Source organism: Echinops telfairi, unplaced genomic scaffold, assembly GCF_000313985.2.
Source record: "Echinops telfairi isolate 266 unplaced genomic scaffold, ASM31398v2 ScPeMD7_2291;HRSCAF=2852, whole genome shotgun sequence".
Lineage (NCBI taxonomy): Eukaryota > Metazoa > Chordata > Mammalia > Afrosoricida > Tenrecidae > Echinops > Echinops telfairi.
The window spans coordinates 12,451,359-12,468,723 of record NW_022106189.1 but is presented as its reverse complement, the minus strand read 5'-3'; the positions used below and the strand labels follow the sequence as shown (position 1 = coordinate 12,468,723).

At 46.7% G+C, this 17,365-nt stretch overlaps 1 protein-coding gene across 1 annotated transcript in view; it reads right to left on the bottom strand.

The window, feature by feature from the left end:
• Positions 1 to 17,365, bottom strand: part of NKD1 (NKD inhibitor of WNT signaling pathway 1) — a 96,942-nt gene that overhangs the window by 33,901 nt on the left and 45,676 nt on the right. The window contains exon 4 of the mRNA XM_045293807.1: positions 6,621 to 6,687. Within this exon, the coding sequence (XP_045149742.1) occupies positions 6,621 to 6,687 (67 nt within the window). The remainder of the gene's footprint in view (positions 1 to 6,620; positions 6,688 to 17,365) is intronic.

The following is a 17,365-nucleotide window of genomic DNA, read 5'->3' as shown; positions in this document are numbered from 1 at the left end:
GAGCTGATGCCAGGGACTTAAGTGGAGAGCAAATGTTTTGAGAATGATGGGGGCAATGAATGCACAAATGTGCTTTACATAATTGATTTACGTATGGATTGTGATAAGAGTTGTATGAGCCCTGATTTTAAAAAAATGATGAGGGCAATGAATGTACAAATGTGCTTTAAACAATTGACTTATGTATGGATAGTGATAAGAGTTGTATGAGCCCCTAATAAAATGATTTTTTTAAATGTAGTTTTCTACTCTCATCAATCAATGATGGATAGAGGAAAGAACAAACTGGATTCTGTTGAATTGATTATAACTTATGACAATAGTACAGAGTAGAACTGAGCTACAGGGTTTCCAAGTGTGTAATCTTTAGAGTAGCAGACTGCATATCTCTTTCCCATGGAGCGGCTAGTAGATTAGAACCACTGGCCTTTTGGTTAGCTTCTGAGCTCTTAACCACTACATCAGCAGGACTCCTTATATGGAAATACAGAAGGAACGATATAAAAATGATAAATGGAGGATAGTTAATAGATTAAGGGATGAGTAGCTGGCTGGCTGATAAATGAGGGATAAGGGCTCGTTGGCTGAAGTGGAAAGAAGGGTGGATGATAGATGTAGCGAGGGCTGAATGGATGAGAATGTTGGATAGATGAGCCATAGATTTATGGAGGTGTGCGTGGATGAATAAATGGATGAGTGGGTGGGTGGGTAGGTGGACAGTGAATGGGTGATGGATGGACAAAAGAACAAATTGGCCAGTAAATCACCAGGTGAATGAGTACATGAAGAAATAAGTGAAATGGATGCTGAAGTTCATGAATCAATGTTGATTCCCAGAGACATCCTGCAGACCCTTTGTAGGCACCAATTCCTAGCATCTCTCTACAGAACCAAGGAAGATAGTTGAGGCTTCGGGGAGCCCAAGTGATGGTGGAAACCACAGCCACTTAAACCCTGAGTGTAAACATCAATTCCATAGGCAAATGCACTCAAAGGAGACACCACACAGGCTGCTGTTTTGTAAGGCCTACTCATCCTTGAGCAAGGGTAAGTCCACCGTGATATGGTGTTTAAAAGAAGCATAGGTCCCCAGCATGCTTCAAACTTCTAGGCAACTTGAACATCTCTAAAACAAAGCTTCTCAAACATGTGTACACAAATCACTTGAACAGCTTGTTAGCATGTAGACTCTGACTCAGCAGTCCTGGGATGAAGAGGTTACATTTCTAAGCTAGGGACCCTTGGGAACTTTCTGACACGGTCTGATCTCCTCCTGCTGGTGTCCCCATCTCGCCCACAGGACTCAAGGGAGATCTTGACCTAAGACCCAAGCATCCTGTATCACGTCATTCAGGTCTGTCCAGTGGGGACAGAAGGAGGGACTGATCAACTCGCAGCCAGGATTACTACTGGCTCCAGGAAGGGACCTCCCAAAAGGGGAAGGAAATGTTTAAACTCTGGGTGCCTATTTGCCTGTGTGTGCGTGTAACCAATATCTGCTTGTGGCAGTCTGGTCTGTGCAGCTCCACAGCAAGGAGACCCCAAGCCATGGAGTCTCATTGGGTCCTAACCTGCAACCCCGAGGTCACATCTTATGGCATAATAGGGACTCACCTCCCCTGTGGAAGCTGAGCAGACATGGAGTTCATACGGCTGCTCCTTAGCCAGGACGGTCTTAAAGTTCTTGAGAGGGATGTGGTCAGACAGGTCTGTGTGGCCTCATTTAGAGGGACCTCCTTCCTTTGTTGTGCCCCTGTTCAAGGGTTCCACGTACACCATGGGTAATCACCAGTCCCAGCCTGTTAGACTCTGTGATCAAATATCCTGTATTTATACTATTATGATCTTATTCTTACCACCTTAGATTTTGTTTTTTATTATTTTCTGTTGGGTCTCCTGATAAAGGGGATATAGGGAATACAAGGGCAGGATGGGGGTGATAGGAGGGCAAGGGAATTTCAGGAGTAAATCATGAAGGTGGGAGGGACAGGGAGCACTAGAATGGATTGTGATTGTATAAGTCATTTGAAAAGCGATTTAACCATGGTGGGGAGGATGCTCTAAAATTGATGCGGTAATGATTGCACAATTCTCCTTGCTATGAATGAGCAATTAAAATCTTGAATTGTATGATATGTAAATTATATGCCAATAAAACTGTTAGGGGAAAAACGAAAAGAAAGTGAAAAGTTTAAAAAAACTTGACAAAATCCCTTAAGATTGTGGTATAAAACTAAAATCAGGACCACTCTTGGGCTGTTCCAGGTCAAATGACCATCCTTTGATGTTGATTGGGGCCCCGAGATGACATGCTCAATCCCTTTACAGTCTAGGACATTTGGAATGTGGCCATGGGGAACCCTGGCCACCCTGCCCAGTTACCCTATATAAATTTTTGATTAACTGTAGCCTGTTCCTTGCCTCCATGGGCCCAGGATTGTTGCACTAGGCAGGAACAGAGTCAGATTTTTGTCACTCAAAAGAAAAGCCAAACTCTGCAGACAGTCACGAAACTGTCCCTGAGGAAGAGCCCTACAGCTTTCCACCACTGGCTGCAGCAGCCAGTCTCCTGGACGTGCCACCACCCTCAGTCTCCCTGCTGCTCTGGGCACCAACTCTGGCGGCTGGCCCCAGGGCTCCCCACCCACCCAGCCATTCCCAGTTTGGCTGCGAGTCATCCTTGTTCCTCCATCTGAGTCCAGGCATCCACCTTAACCCGCTGGACAATTCCAGGTCTGAAAAACCTGGCCACTCCCAACTGTACCCTGACAGGACAATGGCACCCAGACAGCCCACATTTGGGCCCACTTCAGCATCTCTGATCTCAACTGGAAAAATAAACCCCCTCTATGCAGAGAAGCTCCAGGCTCTGATTAAATTAGTTGATTCATTGATCCATACCTATAGTCCCACCTGGCATCACTGTACCAGCTTCTCATCACTGAACAAAGGAGGCACAGCACCCGAGAGGCATGAAAGTACCTACAAATACCTGCCCTCCAGGGGTCCCTCCAGTGGGCACAAGTATTCCTGGATGCTCGGCCCAAATGGGACTTCTTTACTCTGTCGGGGCAGGGTGCACTGACCAGTATTGGGTGGCCCTTTTGAAGGGGTTCCACCTCTCAAGGTGAAACCCCAAGAACATGTCTAAACCAGCCACAGTACTGCAGAAGCCCAACGAAAGCCCAGGAAATTACTGTGCACGGCTCTGTGAGGCATTTGGCATCAACACCCCAGTAGCCCCTCGCAGCAAATAGAGTGTCACTCTCATCAGGGCTACTGAGCAAACCACAACACAAGTCTTATGTCAGCCCTGGACCGCTGGCTGGAGGGGCACAAAGTAGTTCAGAAGATTCTCTACATTCCCGACTGACCTGTGCTCCTTCTGGGTCGAGATCTTCTGTATAAACTGGGGCCAAGAATCACCTTTGTGGCAAAGGGCCCCATTCAGCTGTCCCTGACGGACCCAAAGCACCTGGTCATGACTCTTATGATACCCCAGAAAGAGTGGACACTCCACTCAAGCCACCCCACCAGTCACGAGAACCCAGAAGGGCTCCTCACTGCCTTTCCCAATATCTGGGCCAAGCACTCACCCCAGGACTTGCAGTCAACCAGGCACTGGCTGTGGTTGAACTTAAGCCAAGAGTACAACCCGTTAGGGTCAGACAGTACCATATCTCCAGAGAGGCCTGTATGGAGCACCTCATTGGGCTCCGAGAGGCTTGGATGCTTTGAGAATGCCAGAACACCAGGAACGCTCCCATCCTCCCTGTGAATAAGCCTGTGGGTGGAGGCCCAGGGTCCTGCCCCATGCAACGGCTGTCAACATTGCCGCAGTCATCCTGCACTCCATGATCCTGAAGCCATACACACTGTTGAGCTTCCTTCCACCCCAAGCCACCTGGTTTACCTGTCTGGGCTTGAAAGGTGCCTTCTTCTACCTAAGACTAGAGTCCACCGGCCAGCCCATTTTTGCCTTTGAATGGAGGATCTGACCTCCGGAAATAAGAGCCAACTGACATGGACGCCCTTACCCAAAGGGTACAAAAATGTGCCTACCTTGTTCAGAGAGGCCTTAAAATCGGACTTGCACAGCTTCCCCAGAGACAAGCTAAACTTCTCACTCTTCCAGTCTGTGGATGGTTTGCTCCTTGAGCACGAGACCCAGGAAGACTATGGCACAGGGGCACTTGAGCTCTTGTAGCTCTTGGACAAGGTCTCATGGGAAAGGGCACACCTACGTCAGCAATGCGGTCAACCCCTGGGGTTTTCACCTTGCAGAGGGATGCTGCTCGCTGGAACCTGAGAGAAAAGAGGTCATCTGCTCCATCCCTCCACCTTCCAGCAGGAAGCAGCTATGGGAGTTCCTGGGGGTGGCGGGATTTGGCTGCATCTAGACACCAGGCTTCACACACAAGGTGAAGCCTCTGTGTGCCTGTCGAGTGGATGCAGGCGCAAGATCACGCCTTCGCTGACATTAAAAGGGCCCTCGCCAAGGCCCCTGCCCTAGGTCCAATAGACACTCAGGTAGACCTCACTGACATCCCCAAAGCTGCAGGATACGGTTACCTGCTGGGAATAGTCTGCATTTCCTCCAGATGGGTAGAGGCAAGACCAACCCACACAGAGAAGGCCCAAGAGGTGACCCAACATCTCCTTCTGGAAATCATCCCTCGGTATGGAACGTCTCTGACTATAGAAAGTGACAATGAATTCATAGCAAAGGTGGTCCAACAACTGACCACCCTCTTAGGGTTAAAAGTGAACTTACACAAGGCCCAGGCCCTCAGAACCTAGGGAAAATGGAGCGCATGAACTGGACCCTGAAGGCAACAATGGGAAAGTTCTGTCAGGAAACTGGGCTCAAATAGCCCAAGGTTCCACCTTACAACCTTCTCGGCACTCGGTGCACCCTGGGACCCAGTGGATACTCACCTTTTGAAATAATACTTGGGATACCCCCACCCCTAATAAGACAATTCAAGGGTGACCCCACTGCCATAGGGCTGCAAGGCCTCAGTGAAGACCTCCAAGCCCTAGGAGCTGCCCTCAGAAACAGCCATTGTGCCATGCTGGTAGTGGCAGGTCCCCTTGGGAAATCCAGTCCATCCTTTTCAGCCTGGCGACTCATTGAAAAAAAAACAAACAGACTAGAAACAGGAACCCTTAAAGCTGGCATGGGCTGCACCCCATACCATAATATTGGTCACTCCGACTGCTGTTAAACTTACAGGGCACATGGATCCATCGCACCCGAGGAAGAAACTCATGCCCCAGCTGCTTCTAGGGAGACCGCCAGCCAGATTCCTTCGAACCCACTCAAACTGACCCTGAGAGGAGAGCTGCCTGCTGAAAAAGACAGCAGCCCTGTCCTGGGCACAGGACCGGAAGCTGACTAGTCTAAGCACCGCAGAAGCCTGAGGATCTGCGGAGACTAAGCGCCTCCTGACCTGTCACCTCTGGAGCATGCCATGCTAGGAGCCCAGCTCTCCTAGTTGCCTTAGAACTCGCCATCCCTGCCCCTGAAGAATGGGTCATCTTTCAGTGAGGGCTCCTCGGGACTTTTACATTTTTGTTTAGCCCTCTTTGGATCTTTAATCTGCTTATAGTTCCCACAGTTCCATAGCTGGTCCATCTCGAGGGACCTTGCCTGCCTAGGTCTGGACTGTGGAGATCTTAGTGCCCAGTGGCTACTAGCTGCCTCCACGATGTATCTGTGCCCAAAATCATAACGGAGACTGTGGTAGGTCCTGGAAAATGAGAACTGAGCTGTGGAAAAGGGACCCATGCGTGGGTGCCTCCCGAGGCCTTTGCGCTCACTGGGGAGACATCCTCTGGACCAGCGCTTGGTGTGGCTGGCCATCCGAGACTAGCTGTCAGGGAATCAAGAACAAACTCCATGTGGTTAGGGGACAACAAACTCCCAACTGCCAACCACAATAGCAAAGCAGCCCCCTTCATGTCCCTGGTACCTGATTTATACCAAGAGGAGACTCTGAAAGTCTATAAGTAGCAAAAATAATGGGCATCAAAGGGGGGTGAAATGTAAGGAAAATCTTAATAGGGAATCTTACCCTTTGAAAAAGAAACCCAAGGTACTGCCTTACCCCATGTACTTCCTCGTTTCAGGAACGCACCCATCCCCCAACCCAGTTCCTCTTTTACTGGGGACCCTGTGTCTGCACTAGAAATCGTTGCCTGTTGCCCTCTGTGACCTTGCTCATGCAGATAACGTATAAAAGCTACGCCTGCCTGACATTCAGCGCGCACAGCTTCTGGGACACTAGTTCCTCTGGGTTGCCAGATAATAAGTGTTTCCTCTTTCAAGTTCCCCAAGAGTGCTGTCTGGTCACTCCCAGTCATGGTTTTGCTGTTTTGCTGTTACAAACCAACTTGTCCTAGCCCCTACAGCTAGTACAAAGAGGAACCAGGATGTGAAGGGATGGGGTGGGGGCCTAGCTTAGAACCAACCCAAACTGATTTTCCCTCTCATCCCAGTGCCCCACCCACTCTTTCATCTTCAGCCTTATCTATAGGTTTCCTAAAGGGACACAAAGGCAGACTACACCCCTGCTCCTGTCACCTCACTGCTGAAGGAGGAGAGCTGGGGACTTTACCTTCCAGTTGAAAGTCCTCTTCCTCCCCTTCACTGAGTGTTTCTCTGAAAACTTCACCCACGAAGTCCTAGAGGAAGACAAAGCGGGGCATTAACGCACTGTCAGGGAGATAGGAAGGCAGCTCTGGGACATTAGAGGTGATGTCCCCCATCCCCTCCCAGAAGGGTCACAAGGAAGGGATGAGCCAGCCAGGGTGCCGTATAGCACTGATGAAACCATCCTCTAGCTCTTTCATGCTTCCTCCCCTCCACTATCATGACCCCAGTTCTACCTTACAAATCCGGCTAGCCCGGAGCATGTACACTGTACAGATAAGAAAGAGCTCTCAAGACATGGAATCCAGGGCAGAAAAAGCCCTCAGGAATAGTCATGGGACTCACAATGCCATGCGGGTAGGGGAAAGGTATGGGGAGAAAAGGGGGACTGATGACAATGATCGACGGATAACCTGCTTCCCCCCACCCCCTGTGATGAACAAAAGAAACATAGGTGAAGAGAGGACGGCAAATGATGTAAGATATGAAAATAATAATAATTTATACTTTATCAAGGGTTCAGGAGGGTGGGGGAAGGAGGGGGAAAAAGAGGAGCTGATATCAAGGGCTCAAGTAGAAATAAAATGTTTTGAAAATGATGATGGCAACATATGTACAAATGTGCTCGATGCAATGGATGTACGGATTGTTATAGGAGCTGTAAGAGCCTCCAATAAAATGATTTATTAAAATTAAAAAATTTAAAAAGAAGGGATGTCCCCCGTTGCAAGGAAGCAAGCAGTGTTCTACATTTAGATCAACAGAGATGAGATCAACTGCACAGAAAGGGTTAGTGATCACCGTGTTTCTTCAATTTCTTCTCTGCCAACAGCCCTCTCACAAATACTACATAAGCCCATCCTTGTCCCTTAGAAATAAAGTTCCACCCTCTGTCCCAAAGACCAGAAAATGTCCTTATCCATCTCCTTGAGCCAACCTGGACACAGGAGCCTCCCCTATGAGCCCCAAGAAGAGGGTCTGCCACAGAGGGTCCCAGGTAGCTGTCTGGTACATTTACAGGAAGTGAGAAGGGCTTTTGTCTTAAACGTAAAACCCAAACTCTTTAGCATTCAGGAACCCACATGCTTTCCATCCAGCTGACATTCAAGTGCACCTCCCATTTTTTTCAGTGCACACACACCCAGGAAACCAGTCTGAGCTGGGCAAGTGCTCTGCCTCGTCCCATGCTTGCATTAAAGACTGGCATCCCATCCTACAAGGGAGGACTTCTTACAAACAGCCTAGACAGGCTGCCACTCAGATACTGTCATGTTGGCAAGGGAAGGGAATTTGATTGGCTCCACAGGCTGGGGAATTTCTATCTGACCCCTCCCCAGCAGGAAGGAGCCAGATGTAGACGTGAGACCAGGACTTATCCAACTATGCTCTGTGTTTACAGAAACCTTCTGTCAACAAGAATACTGTGGTCACAGAAAATGACTTTAAACAAGTTCCCTTACTGCAGGGGAAGTCTCTACTGGTGCTAATGCTAACCTAAAGTGTAGTGGTTTGAGTCTGCCCAGCAGTGTCTACAGAGGAAAGGACTGGTGATCTGCTTCCTAAGAAGCAGCCACGGAAAACCCGATGGAAAACAGTCTACTTTGATGTGTTTGGTGCACCCGGAGTCAGAGCCAATGCAACAGTAATGGTTTTCTTTTGGTTTGGGTCTTACTGTAGGATTTATCAGGGCTTTATTATGTCACTGACTCTCTAAGGGCTAGAGTAGGCTGCAGTCCCCAAATCTATTTAGACTATGTTGTTTGTTTTCCAAAAGCATCTCATGGAAGTTGTGTTCCAAATAACCTTATTCATTCTCTTCCCTCAAAGAAGACAGAAGCATTTGTCTTTGTGGGGAAAGATGAGGTTTGGCTGTGTGTGTGTGTGTGTGTGTGTGTGTGTGTGTTACATAATCCAGTGTCAATTTGAGACTACTAAGAGTGAACGGGTGGAGTTTAGCCTGTCAATCAGGTCGCAGCTGGATGACCTCATTTGGAGGCGCAACAGAGATAAATAACTCACTGGAGGCCAGATACACTCACTCCCTGCGAGACATTCCTGTTGACAAGCCACGTGGAGCTAAGTTGATGGTAGTCAGGGCCCTGGAGCTGGAGGAGCCACCTGGAGACCCGCACCAGTCCGAGATGCTTCCACCACCACTGGCTCCATAAAATGTTCCACCCTCTGCCCTGTGATCTTTCCTCCTGCATTCGGGGTCATTGCATGAGCTGCACAAGTCTGAAGAAGAATTTATAGACTGGTAACAGTCATATGGGATAATAACGGATGTATGGACATAACCTGGACTGGGCTGGCATGTTTTCTTATGATACAATTACTCTTTGATACAAACTTCTCTCCTACATATGTATGCGTCTCCTGGATTCATTTCTCTAGTCTACCTGGACTAACACGGGTAGGGGGGCGGGGGGACCTCATGTCCATGTGTTCTCTCTCAGTGCTCAGAAGGATGCTACATTAGTACTTCTCAAACAAACAAAATCTCTAGCAATGAGGCCAAACTGCACCATCTAAAACCTTTCTTTACAAAAAAAAGAGAGAACAAATAAAAAAACCCTCTCCTTGTGGGGGCAAAGTCCAGCATTTCAGATTCTTAAAGAAATATCAGTGCTCTGCTTGATGAAAAAAGAAAAACAATGTTTTGCATAGTTGATATTATCACTGGACACAACTGGAGGTAAGTGTTTTGTTTTGTTTTTTAGGACAAACAGCTAACCTTTACTGGATCAGGGTGAGTTTTCGCCCTTCTTTCACAACACTCTGAGACGGCGTCCACTTTTTAAAAATGTTTGTAGTGTGGTTATTCAGACTTATGGTGTCCCAATTACCTCAAAACTAGGCTACTTTATTCCTCATCAGATGGCTACTCTCTCCTCCACTGACAATCACTATGATCACTAAGTGGGTCCTAGATTTGTAAACTGGCTATTTGTGTTAACAGAATTGGAGTTGACAGGGGCACGGAGTGACAGTGATAGAAAGAGATGAACTCGGGTGGCATCATTACACAGTGGGAATGCCCAGGAGTTAATTAAATTTGGTCTTTCGTGCCAGAGAAAAACAGATGCCACCTCTCCTGAAAGGCAAGCAGATAACAGTTCCTGACAGAGGCCGGCTAACTGTTTTCAAGAACTGTGTTCAACACAAGACTTCCTCCCTCTGAGATCTTTGCAAGCTGACCCTGGCCACCACCCTTTCTGCACCATGTAAGGCTAACAGCATTCACAAGACAGGCACTCCTGAGGTTTAGCATCTTCTTCGTGGCGCCATCAGAGGAGTTAAAGACTTAAAACATCACCAGTCCATAAGCCTTACATGCAAGCAGCCCTGCCGTGAATGTAAGGTACCACCGCCAGTACTTTCATGACATTGCAGAGCTCTCTGTGCGGAGAACTGACTGCTGGGAAGACCAAGCTCTTAACGCTCAAAGCAGAGTTCTGGTCGGTCCCAGGGCTGGCTTCTCACTGCTGCACTGTGCACTGCTCTGTGTGACAAAGTCCTGCCACGGCCTGCTGGACACTGTAGAGGGGAAGGGAATGCTCAGTGACAGTAACCTATATTCTGTCTACTGAGTCCAGATTCTCAAGCCTAGAATTATTAGGCCAGAGGAAGCATGCGATGTCCATCCCGACACAGGTTCAAATCTTGGCTCTCCATCTCCTGTCATTGCCCTTATCTCTTGGTCCCTCAGGCAACTCATCTGTAAAAAGGGCGTAGGGACCAGTCACAACAACAATACTAAAACAGCTAATATTGTGCATTTCCTAACATCATATTATTGTTGGCTCCCATCAAGGTCAGCCCAGATTCATGAGCCTACTGTGCACAACATCCCATCCCTGTGCCATCCCCACGATCAACTATGGATTGGACCATTGTGATCCACGGGGTTTTCATTGGCTGAGTTTTGGAAGTTGATCACCAGGCCTTTCTTCCCAATTTGGCTTATTCGGGAAGCTCCACTCGAACCTGTGGAGTAACACTGTAACACTGACAAGTAGGTAGAGGGTGCAACTGGACAGGAATTAAATTCTACCACTGAGTCACTACTGTCCTTGCTAAGCACTATCTATATAACTGTATATCATTATTGTGATAATCAACTAGACTGCAATGGGTAAGTGCATGCATGTGTGTGTGTATTTATTTATACATGCGTGTACACAGACACATATATATTCATTCATATGAGTTTCAAAAGTTCATGGAAAAATTAAATGAAAAGATAAATGAATTATATAAAATAACTATAACACACAGATATATATATTTGTTCTAGAAGTTTATGGAAAATATATAAATAATATATTAATACCTTTGATCATCACTATAGCCTTGTGCTTTCTGTCTCGCAAGGTATAAATATGCATAAGAATGATTTGCTAAAATTGTTAAGTGAGAGTTGTGATTGTTACCATCCCTGCCCCCCACCCGGCCAAAGGAAGTGCATGGGCCATAAGAGACCGGAAGATGATGCTAATGGCAGTGGCTGCATTATTTCCCCAATCTTCATGGTGTGTGGAACACTACCTGATGGGATGCTTACAAGATCCCATAGAAGTGGGACTCCTAGCCCCCTTGTGCTATTGTGAAGAGAGACTCAAGAACCAAGTGAACTGCTCTGAATCATTAATAAGCAAGGATCAGAGCCTAGGATCCAGTCAGGTCCTCCAGATGCCAGGGCTCCCAGAAGCATGAGGCAGGTGCCCCAGAGTCCTGGCACTTTGCAGGGATGATGCTTAAAGAAGGGCAAGAAAAACATCCCAGCCAGCAACTCCAGTGTGTATGGAAGGTGGGAGGTAGGGAGGGAGGTGGTGGTGGTCAGCAAGTCCTCTTATTCTTTTAGTATTAATCCAAGATCCCCACTGTGGCTCCCCACTGGGTTTGGACAGTTGTAAGAGCCCCCAATAAAATGATCTAAAAAGAAAAAGATGAGTTGCATTAGGTAAATCTGCTGCACAAGGACCCTTTAGAGTACCGAAGAGCAAGGGTGTTTCTTTGAGGACTAAGGCTCATCTGACCCAAGCCATGGTATTTTGCACTCCGTCATACGCACATGACAGTTGGACATAGAATAAAGGAGACCAAAGAATTGATGCGTTTGAATTGTGGCACTGGAGAATAAAACTGAAAGTACCGTGGACTGTAAAAGGACAACCAGATCTGTCTTGAAAGAAATACACTCAGAGTGCTCCTTAGAAGCAAGGATGGCGGGACCTCATCCTACATACTTTGGATACACTGGCAGGAGAGACTGGTCCCAGGAGAAGGACGTCATGTTCGTTAGGGCAGAGGGGCAGCAAAGGAGAGGAAGACCCTCAAGGAGATGGACGGACACAGGGGCTGCGACAGTGGGCTCAGGCATGGCAACAATCGGGAGGCTGGTGTAGGACCGGGCAGTGTTTTGGTCTGCTGTGCGTAAAGTCACTCTGGGTTGGAACTGACTCTATGGTAACTAACAACGACAACCTCTATTATCAGATGACTACCAGGACATTCCTAGAAGAGGCTTACTCACTTAGATCCAAGGTGCCCTTGCAGGTCCCTATAAAGAACCCCTATCCTGCCAGAGGAAGTGTTTTTAGTGCTTTGCAAGTAAGCATCATAGTAATCCTTAAAAGTAGCAGTGTTTTGGTCCCACTTCATAGATGATAAAAACTAAGACATGTAGAGGTTAAGTCTTGCTCAATATCACATAGCTAATTAGTTCCAGAGCCAATAATGACTCTCTGTTGGACTTCAGAGTCCACATGTTGCATGGCTGTGCTATAAGAAGCATCCAAGTGTGAGCATGACAGGCAGTGACCTCCCTTTGTGGTTTTATCTCTCTGGCACCTGAGACTGTCTCCCTGCTGATTACTCTGCTCCAAGTTATGACCAGGACCTGCCTGGATTCCTCAGATCCTCCTCAGCCTGCCAAGTGCCAAGCTACATGCTATCCAGCAGCTAGGCTGGGTGGAATTCAGACTCAAAGGACTAAGCCCAATGGCTTCTGCCCAGGAGTCTCAGCATTACTCTCCCTGCTTGCCCTCAGAAGCCCTCCTCTATCCCATAGGAAGAAAGGCGAGTTTCTCTAGTCTCCAGATGTGTGCCCAGTACCAGCCCAGGGTCCAGCATCACAGGCCCAATGCCTTATATAAAGCCCCGGGGACAAGAAAACCACATCAAAGTTGGGCCTTAGGGAGTGAGCTGGAATGGTTGGGTTTTCCTCCTTGTGTTTAAGACTTCATATTACTGTACTTAATATCTTCCCCCCACCCACCTGCTTCAGCTGTTCTTTGCCATCTTCCTGTTCCTAAGAGTTAACAGATGTGACGCCCCACAGGTTCAAAGGAAATTTCGGGTGTTCACAGAACACAACACAACTTAGGAATTCCAAGAATGCATAGAACTAGGACATGCCAGGAAGAACAGATGGAGAAAGGTAGGGGAGAGCGCCCAGAGCCATTCCAGGCAATTCCTGACAAACTCCCTTTTCAGCCTTGTACATGTGCAGCCCGCCAATTCCTAAAGAACTGGTGCCACTGTGGACCAGGGTCACAGAGAGTGAGTGTGATGCTACTTGTTCGTGTGAGATGGTACTAGACATACACAGGAGTTCCTGTGTGGTACAGGTTAATGTGCTTGGCTGCTAACCAAAGGGGTAGAGATTCAAACTCACCCAGAAGCACCTCAGAAGAATGGCCGGATTTACTTTTGAAAAAAAAAAATCACCCATGGCAAACCCTATCAGGCAAACCCTACCCTGATACACGTGGCACCACCATAAGTCAGATCGACCCAATGGCAAATGGTTTAGACATGGACCATGGAATCATCCATATGATACTTGAAAATAGATACAGGAAAATACTTGAAAAAAGACAGCCATGGTTACCTCCAAGGAGAGGAGGGAAAACAGATAGGAAGGCGGAGTCAGTAGTCAGAACAGTTTTAATTCATAACAAGTGGCTATGTTCATGTTACTTGGACTGCTAAAACAGCTGGGTTCAAACCCTCCTTCTCTCTAGAATGGTTGGCAGGCCAAACTGGCACTCCCAGTCTCCTCAAAAACAGACCTTCTGGGGTTCCAAGCCATCGATAGTCGTGATGGAGCACACTACGGCAGGGCGATATCCAGGAAAAAAAGACAGTGGGGAAAAAAATCCCTTCCTGGGTCTGTTTTCATGTGACTAACTTGCACATCTAACCTGTGGACCTCGGTTATCTCTGACCACCTATCTTCTCCTCTTGCGGGCTTTCTGTCTCCCAGAGCCCACTCCATCCATTAGTGTGGTCAACCAACAGTGCTGGCACTCGTTCACCCTCATCTCACATTTATGAACCTGCAAACCCATCAGACTAGATACTCCTGGTCCAAGGGTCAGGGAGACTGAAGACAGGGCCCCGGCAGCAGCTAGCAGGAAGCTAGAGGCTCAGGATTCAGGGACAGCATAGGAGGGCCTCCTCCTCTAGTACTCAAGGAAAACAGGCGTGCTCCTCCCCATGAGCATCATCAGAAACCGGACCACAAGGGAGGGGAAATGACATCTCCCCTAAAAAGAATGAAAATGTGGGCAGAATCCTTGGTTACTCCTTGTAGACACCCAGCCTCCCTCAACCACAGTTCACCCAACAGTGGCCTGCTCTACAGATGCAGCGAGGACAATTAGAATTGGAATTATTCCCTGAGGTTTTTCATGAGTTGGCAGGAAACATCTCTGGTGCCAAAGCTGTGTCTCAGTTTAGCTCTAGGTTCTTAGAACCAACTCATTTAAAGAAAAAGCTCATATAGACTATGATGCAAGCCAGGGAAGACCTAAGACCACCTAACCTATTGCTGTTAGGTGCCACCAAGTTGATTTTCAACTCATAGCAACCCATGGGACAGAGGGACGAGGTAAGTTTAACTATCAACTTTCCAGTTCACAGGGCTCCTTCCTGACATAGTTGCTGTTATCAGGTGCCATGGAGTTGTTACAAACTCACAGTGACCTGATCTAATGGAATAAATCTGCCCCATGGGGTTTCTGAGATTACTATCTTGAAAAGAGCAGATTACCAGATCTTAGGTACGCAATAGCTATTGGAAAAAAACTGAGGCCAACTCCACTCTCACCTGCCTTTTCTGACGATGGGTTGGTTACAAAAGATGCTAAAAACCCCTTGTTGCTGATAACAGTTCGGATAGGGCGTCTATGACCTGAAAGTAAAAGCTTACATTTTCACAGCCCCAGAATAAGACCTAACTACATTGAGTTGCAATCCACAAAGTCAGCAGTTTAAAACCAACAGCTGCTCCACAAGAGAAATATGGGGCTTTCTACTCCTGTAAGGAGTTCATCTCAAAAAATCATAGGGACCGTTCTACCCTGCCCTCCAGCATGGACTTGATGGCAGTGTGTTTAGTTTCAGTTTTTGAATTGCTATGAAATTAACTTGTGTGTTAGTCTGGGTAGACTAAAGAAACAAATTGATAGACATTCATATGTGTAAAGGAAAGCACTCTATATAAAGAGTAATTGTACATTAAGAAAACATCCCAGCCCAGCCCAGATCAAGTCCATAAGTCCGATATTAGCCCATATGTCCGATACCAATCTCTAAAGCCCTTTTAAAACTCATGCAACACATGCAATAATGCCGAATGCAGGAAGATCACAGGCTAGTGGTGGAAAGTCTTGTGGATCCAGTGGCAGTGGAAACATCTCAATGCTGGCAGGGCGTCTTCACGTGGCTCCTCCAGCTCCAGGGCTCTAGAGTAGCTCCATGTGTCTTGTCAACAGGAATGTCTCCCAGGGAGTGAATGTCTCCCACCTTCAGTGTACTTTTTATCAACGTCATGCCTCCAAATGAAGTCATCAAGCTGCGACCTGATTGACGGGCTAGATTCCACCCCTTCCTCAAATTGACAGATTATATAACTGCCACACTTGACTCATGGCAATACCATGTGTGTCAGAATGTTTTGGAAGTAGAGTGTTAGGCAGCTCTTGTAAGATGCCTTGGAGTGGAATTGAACCTCCAACTTTTTGGTTAGTAGCTGAGCATGTTAACTCTTTGCGCCACCCAAGAACTCCAGAAATCATATACAGTCTCTTTAAAAATCCAAATTCAAGACCTCCAGCCTATCGTGGAAGCCAGTGGAAGGACAGAAGCATCTGTGGGCAGGTGTGCTGAGGCCACCTCACAAATGTCCCTTTACCAGACCTTTTTTGTCACATTCTGCTTGATTAACAGTCTGACCTGGTGGAACAAACTCCAAATGCACTGAGTCAACATTTTTGTCCATTTGGGAAGTTGACGGATGTCCAGAATGATGTTTGTCATTAATAGACATTTCACCTTTTTAGAAATGAGAAAACCACTCAGACACTTGAGTTTTCCCCCATAGTGCTAACCTTGTAAGTTGTGTTCAACATCATAACAGTTTGTGTGGCATTTTTTCTGAGCAAGAACAAAATTTCACAGCCACATGCTGTTCTTTTAAATCAGTCATCACAAAAATGAGGTTCAAGTGAAATTGCTTTTACAAAAAAATTCACTGTGACCAGAGAGAACCTTCTTAGGTGACGCCACTGAGTGCACTAACTAGGAGCAACTTACCCAATGCTCACCTAGCGGGAAAAATGCGTGCTGTAAAAGTTCTACTCTGCCCGGTACAATTCTGGTTTGGGGGGATACCCCCTCATATAATCAGTGTGCTTTCAATGATTATATTACTGCTCTCTTCTAGGGGACACCCGAGTCTTCTGCTTCCCATATGCTAGGGACTTTAGCTTGACCTGTCTCTGGGCTTGGTAATTAGCTTACCAGGAAAGTGTATAGCCAAAAGAGAGTAGGTTAAAAAAGAAGAGAGAGAATCAATTTAAAGAGAAGTATTAAATAGTGTAACTACTTATCTATCAGTTAATTATCCTGTGGTAACTTGCTTACTGTTACGATCTTGGATAGTAGCAGGGTTGCCCATGGTGAGTAGGATTCAGTGGAACTTCCAGGCAGGACATAACAAGAGGAACTTCAGACCTCTCAAATTGCACAGGGTACAAATAATTCCCCAAAGTGGGCAATCCTTGCTCCTGTTCAGGAAGCACAGTCAACCACAATGGATCAGCAGCATACTATTGAAATCCACTTCCCTCAACAACTACTCTTCCAAGCTGTAGTCCCTCCTAGGAACTATTTCTTAATTCTTGGTAGTTGTCATAGAGTTGGCTCCAAATTATGACAACCCTATGTACAAAAAAATGAAATATTGTCTAGTCCCACGTCATCTTCACTATTGTTGGTATGCATGAATCCACTGATACGGTCCCTATGCGTTCTGAGTCCCTTCTAACCTAAAGCTCTCTTTTTCCAGCACTACATTGGACAGTTGTAATCCATGTGGTTGTCATTGACTGATTTTCAGAAATAGATCACCAGGCCTTTCTTCCTTGTCTGTCATAGTCTGGAAGTTCCACTGAAACCTGCTCATCATTGGTAATCCTACTAGTGTTTACAGTATCAGTGGCATAGCTTCCAAGGTCATAGCAGTAAATAAGCCACCACAGTACAACAAACTAACAAATGAGTGATGGTACTACTTAATATTTCTCTTTAACTTGTCTGTCTCTCTTCTTTTTTAACCTGTTCTTGCCATAGCAATATTATCAGAGAAGTTACAGGTATGGATAAAAGTTATTTTATCCATGTAATTCATGTTAAAGACAG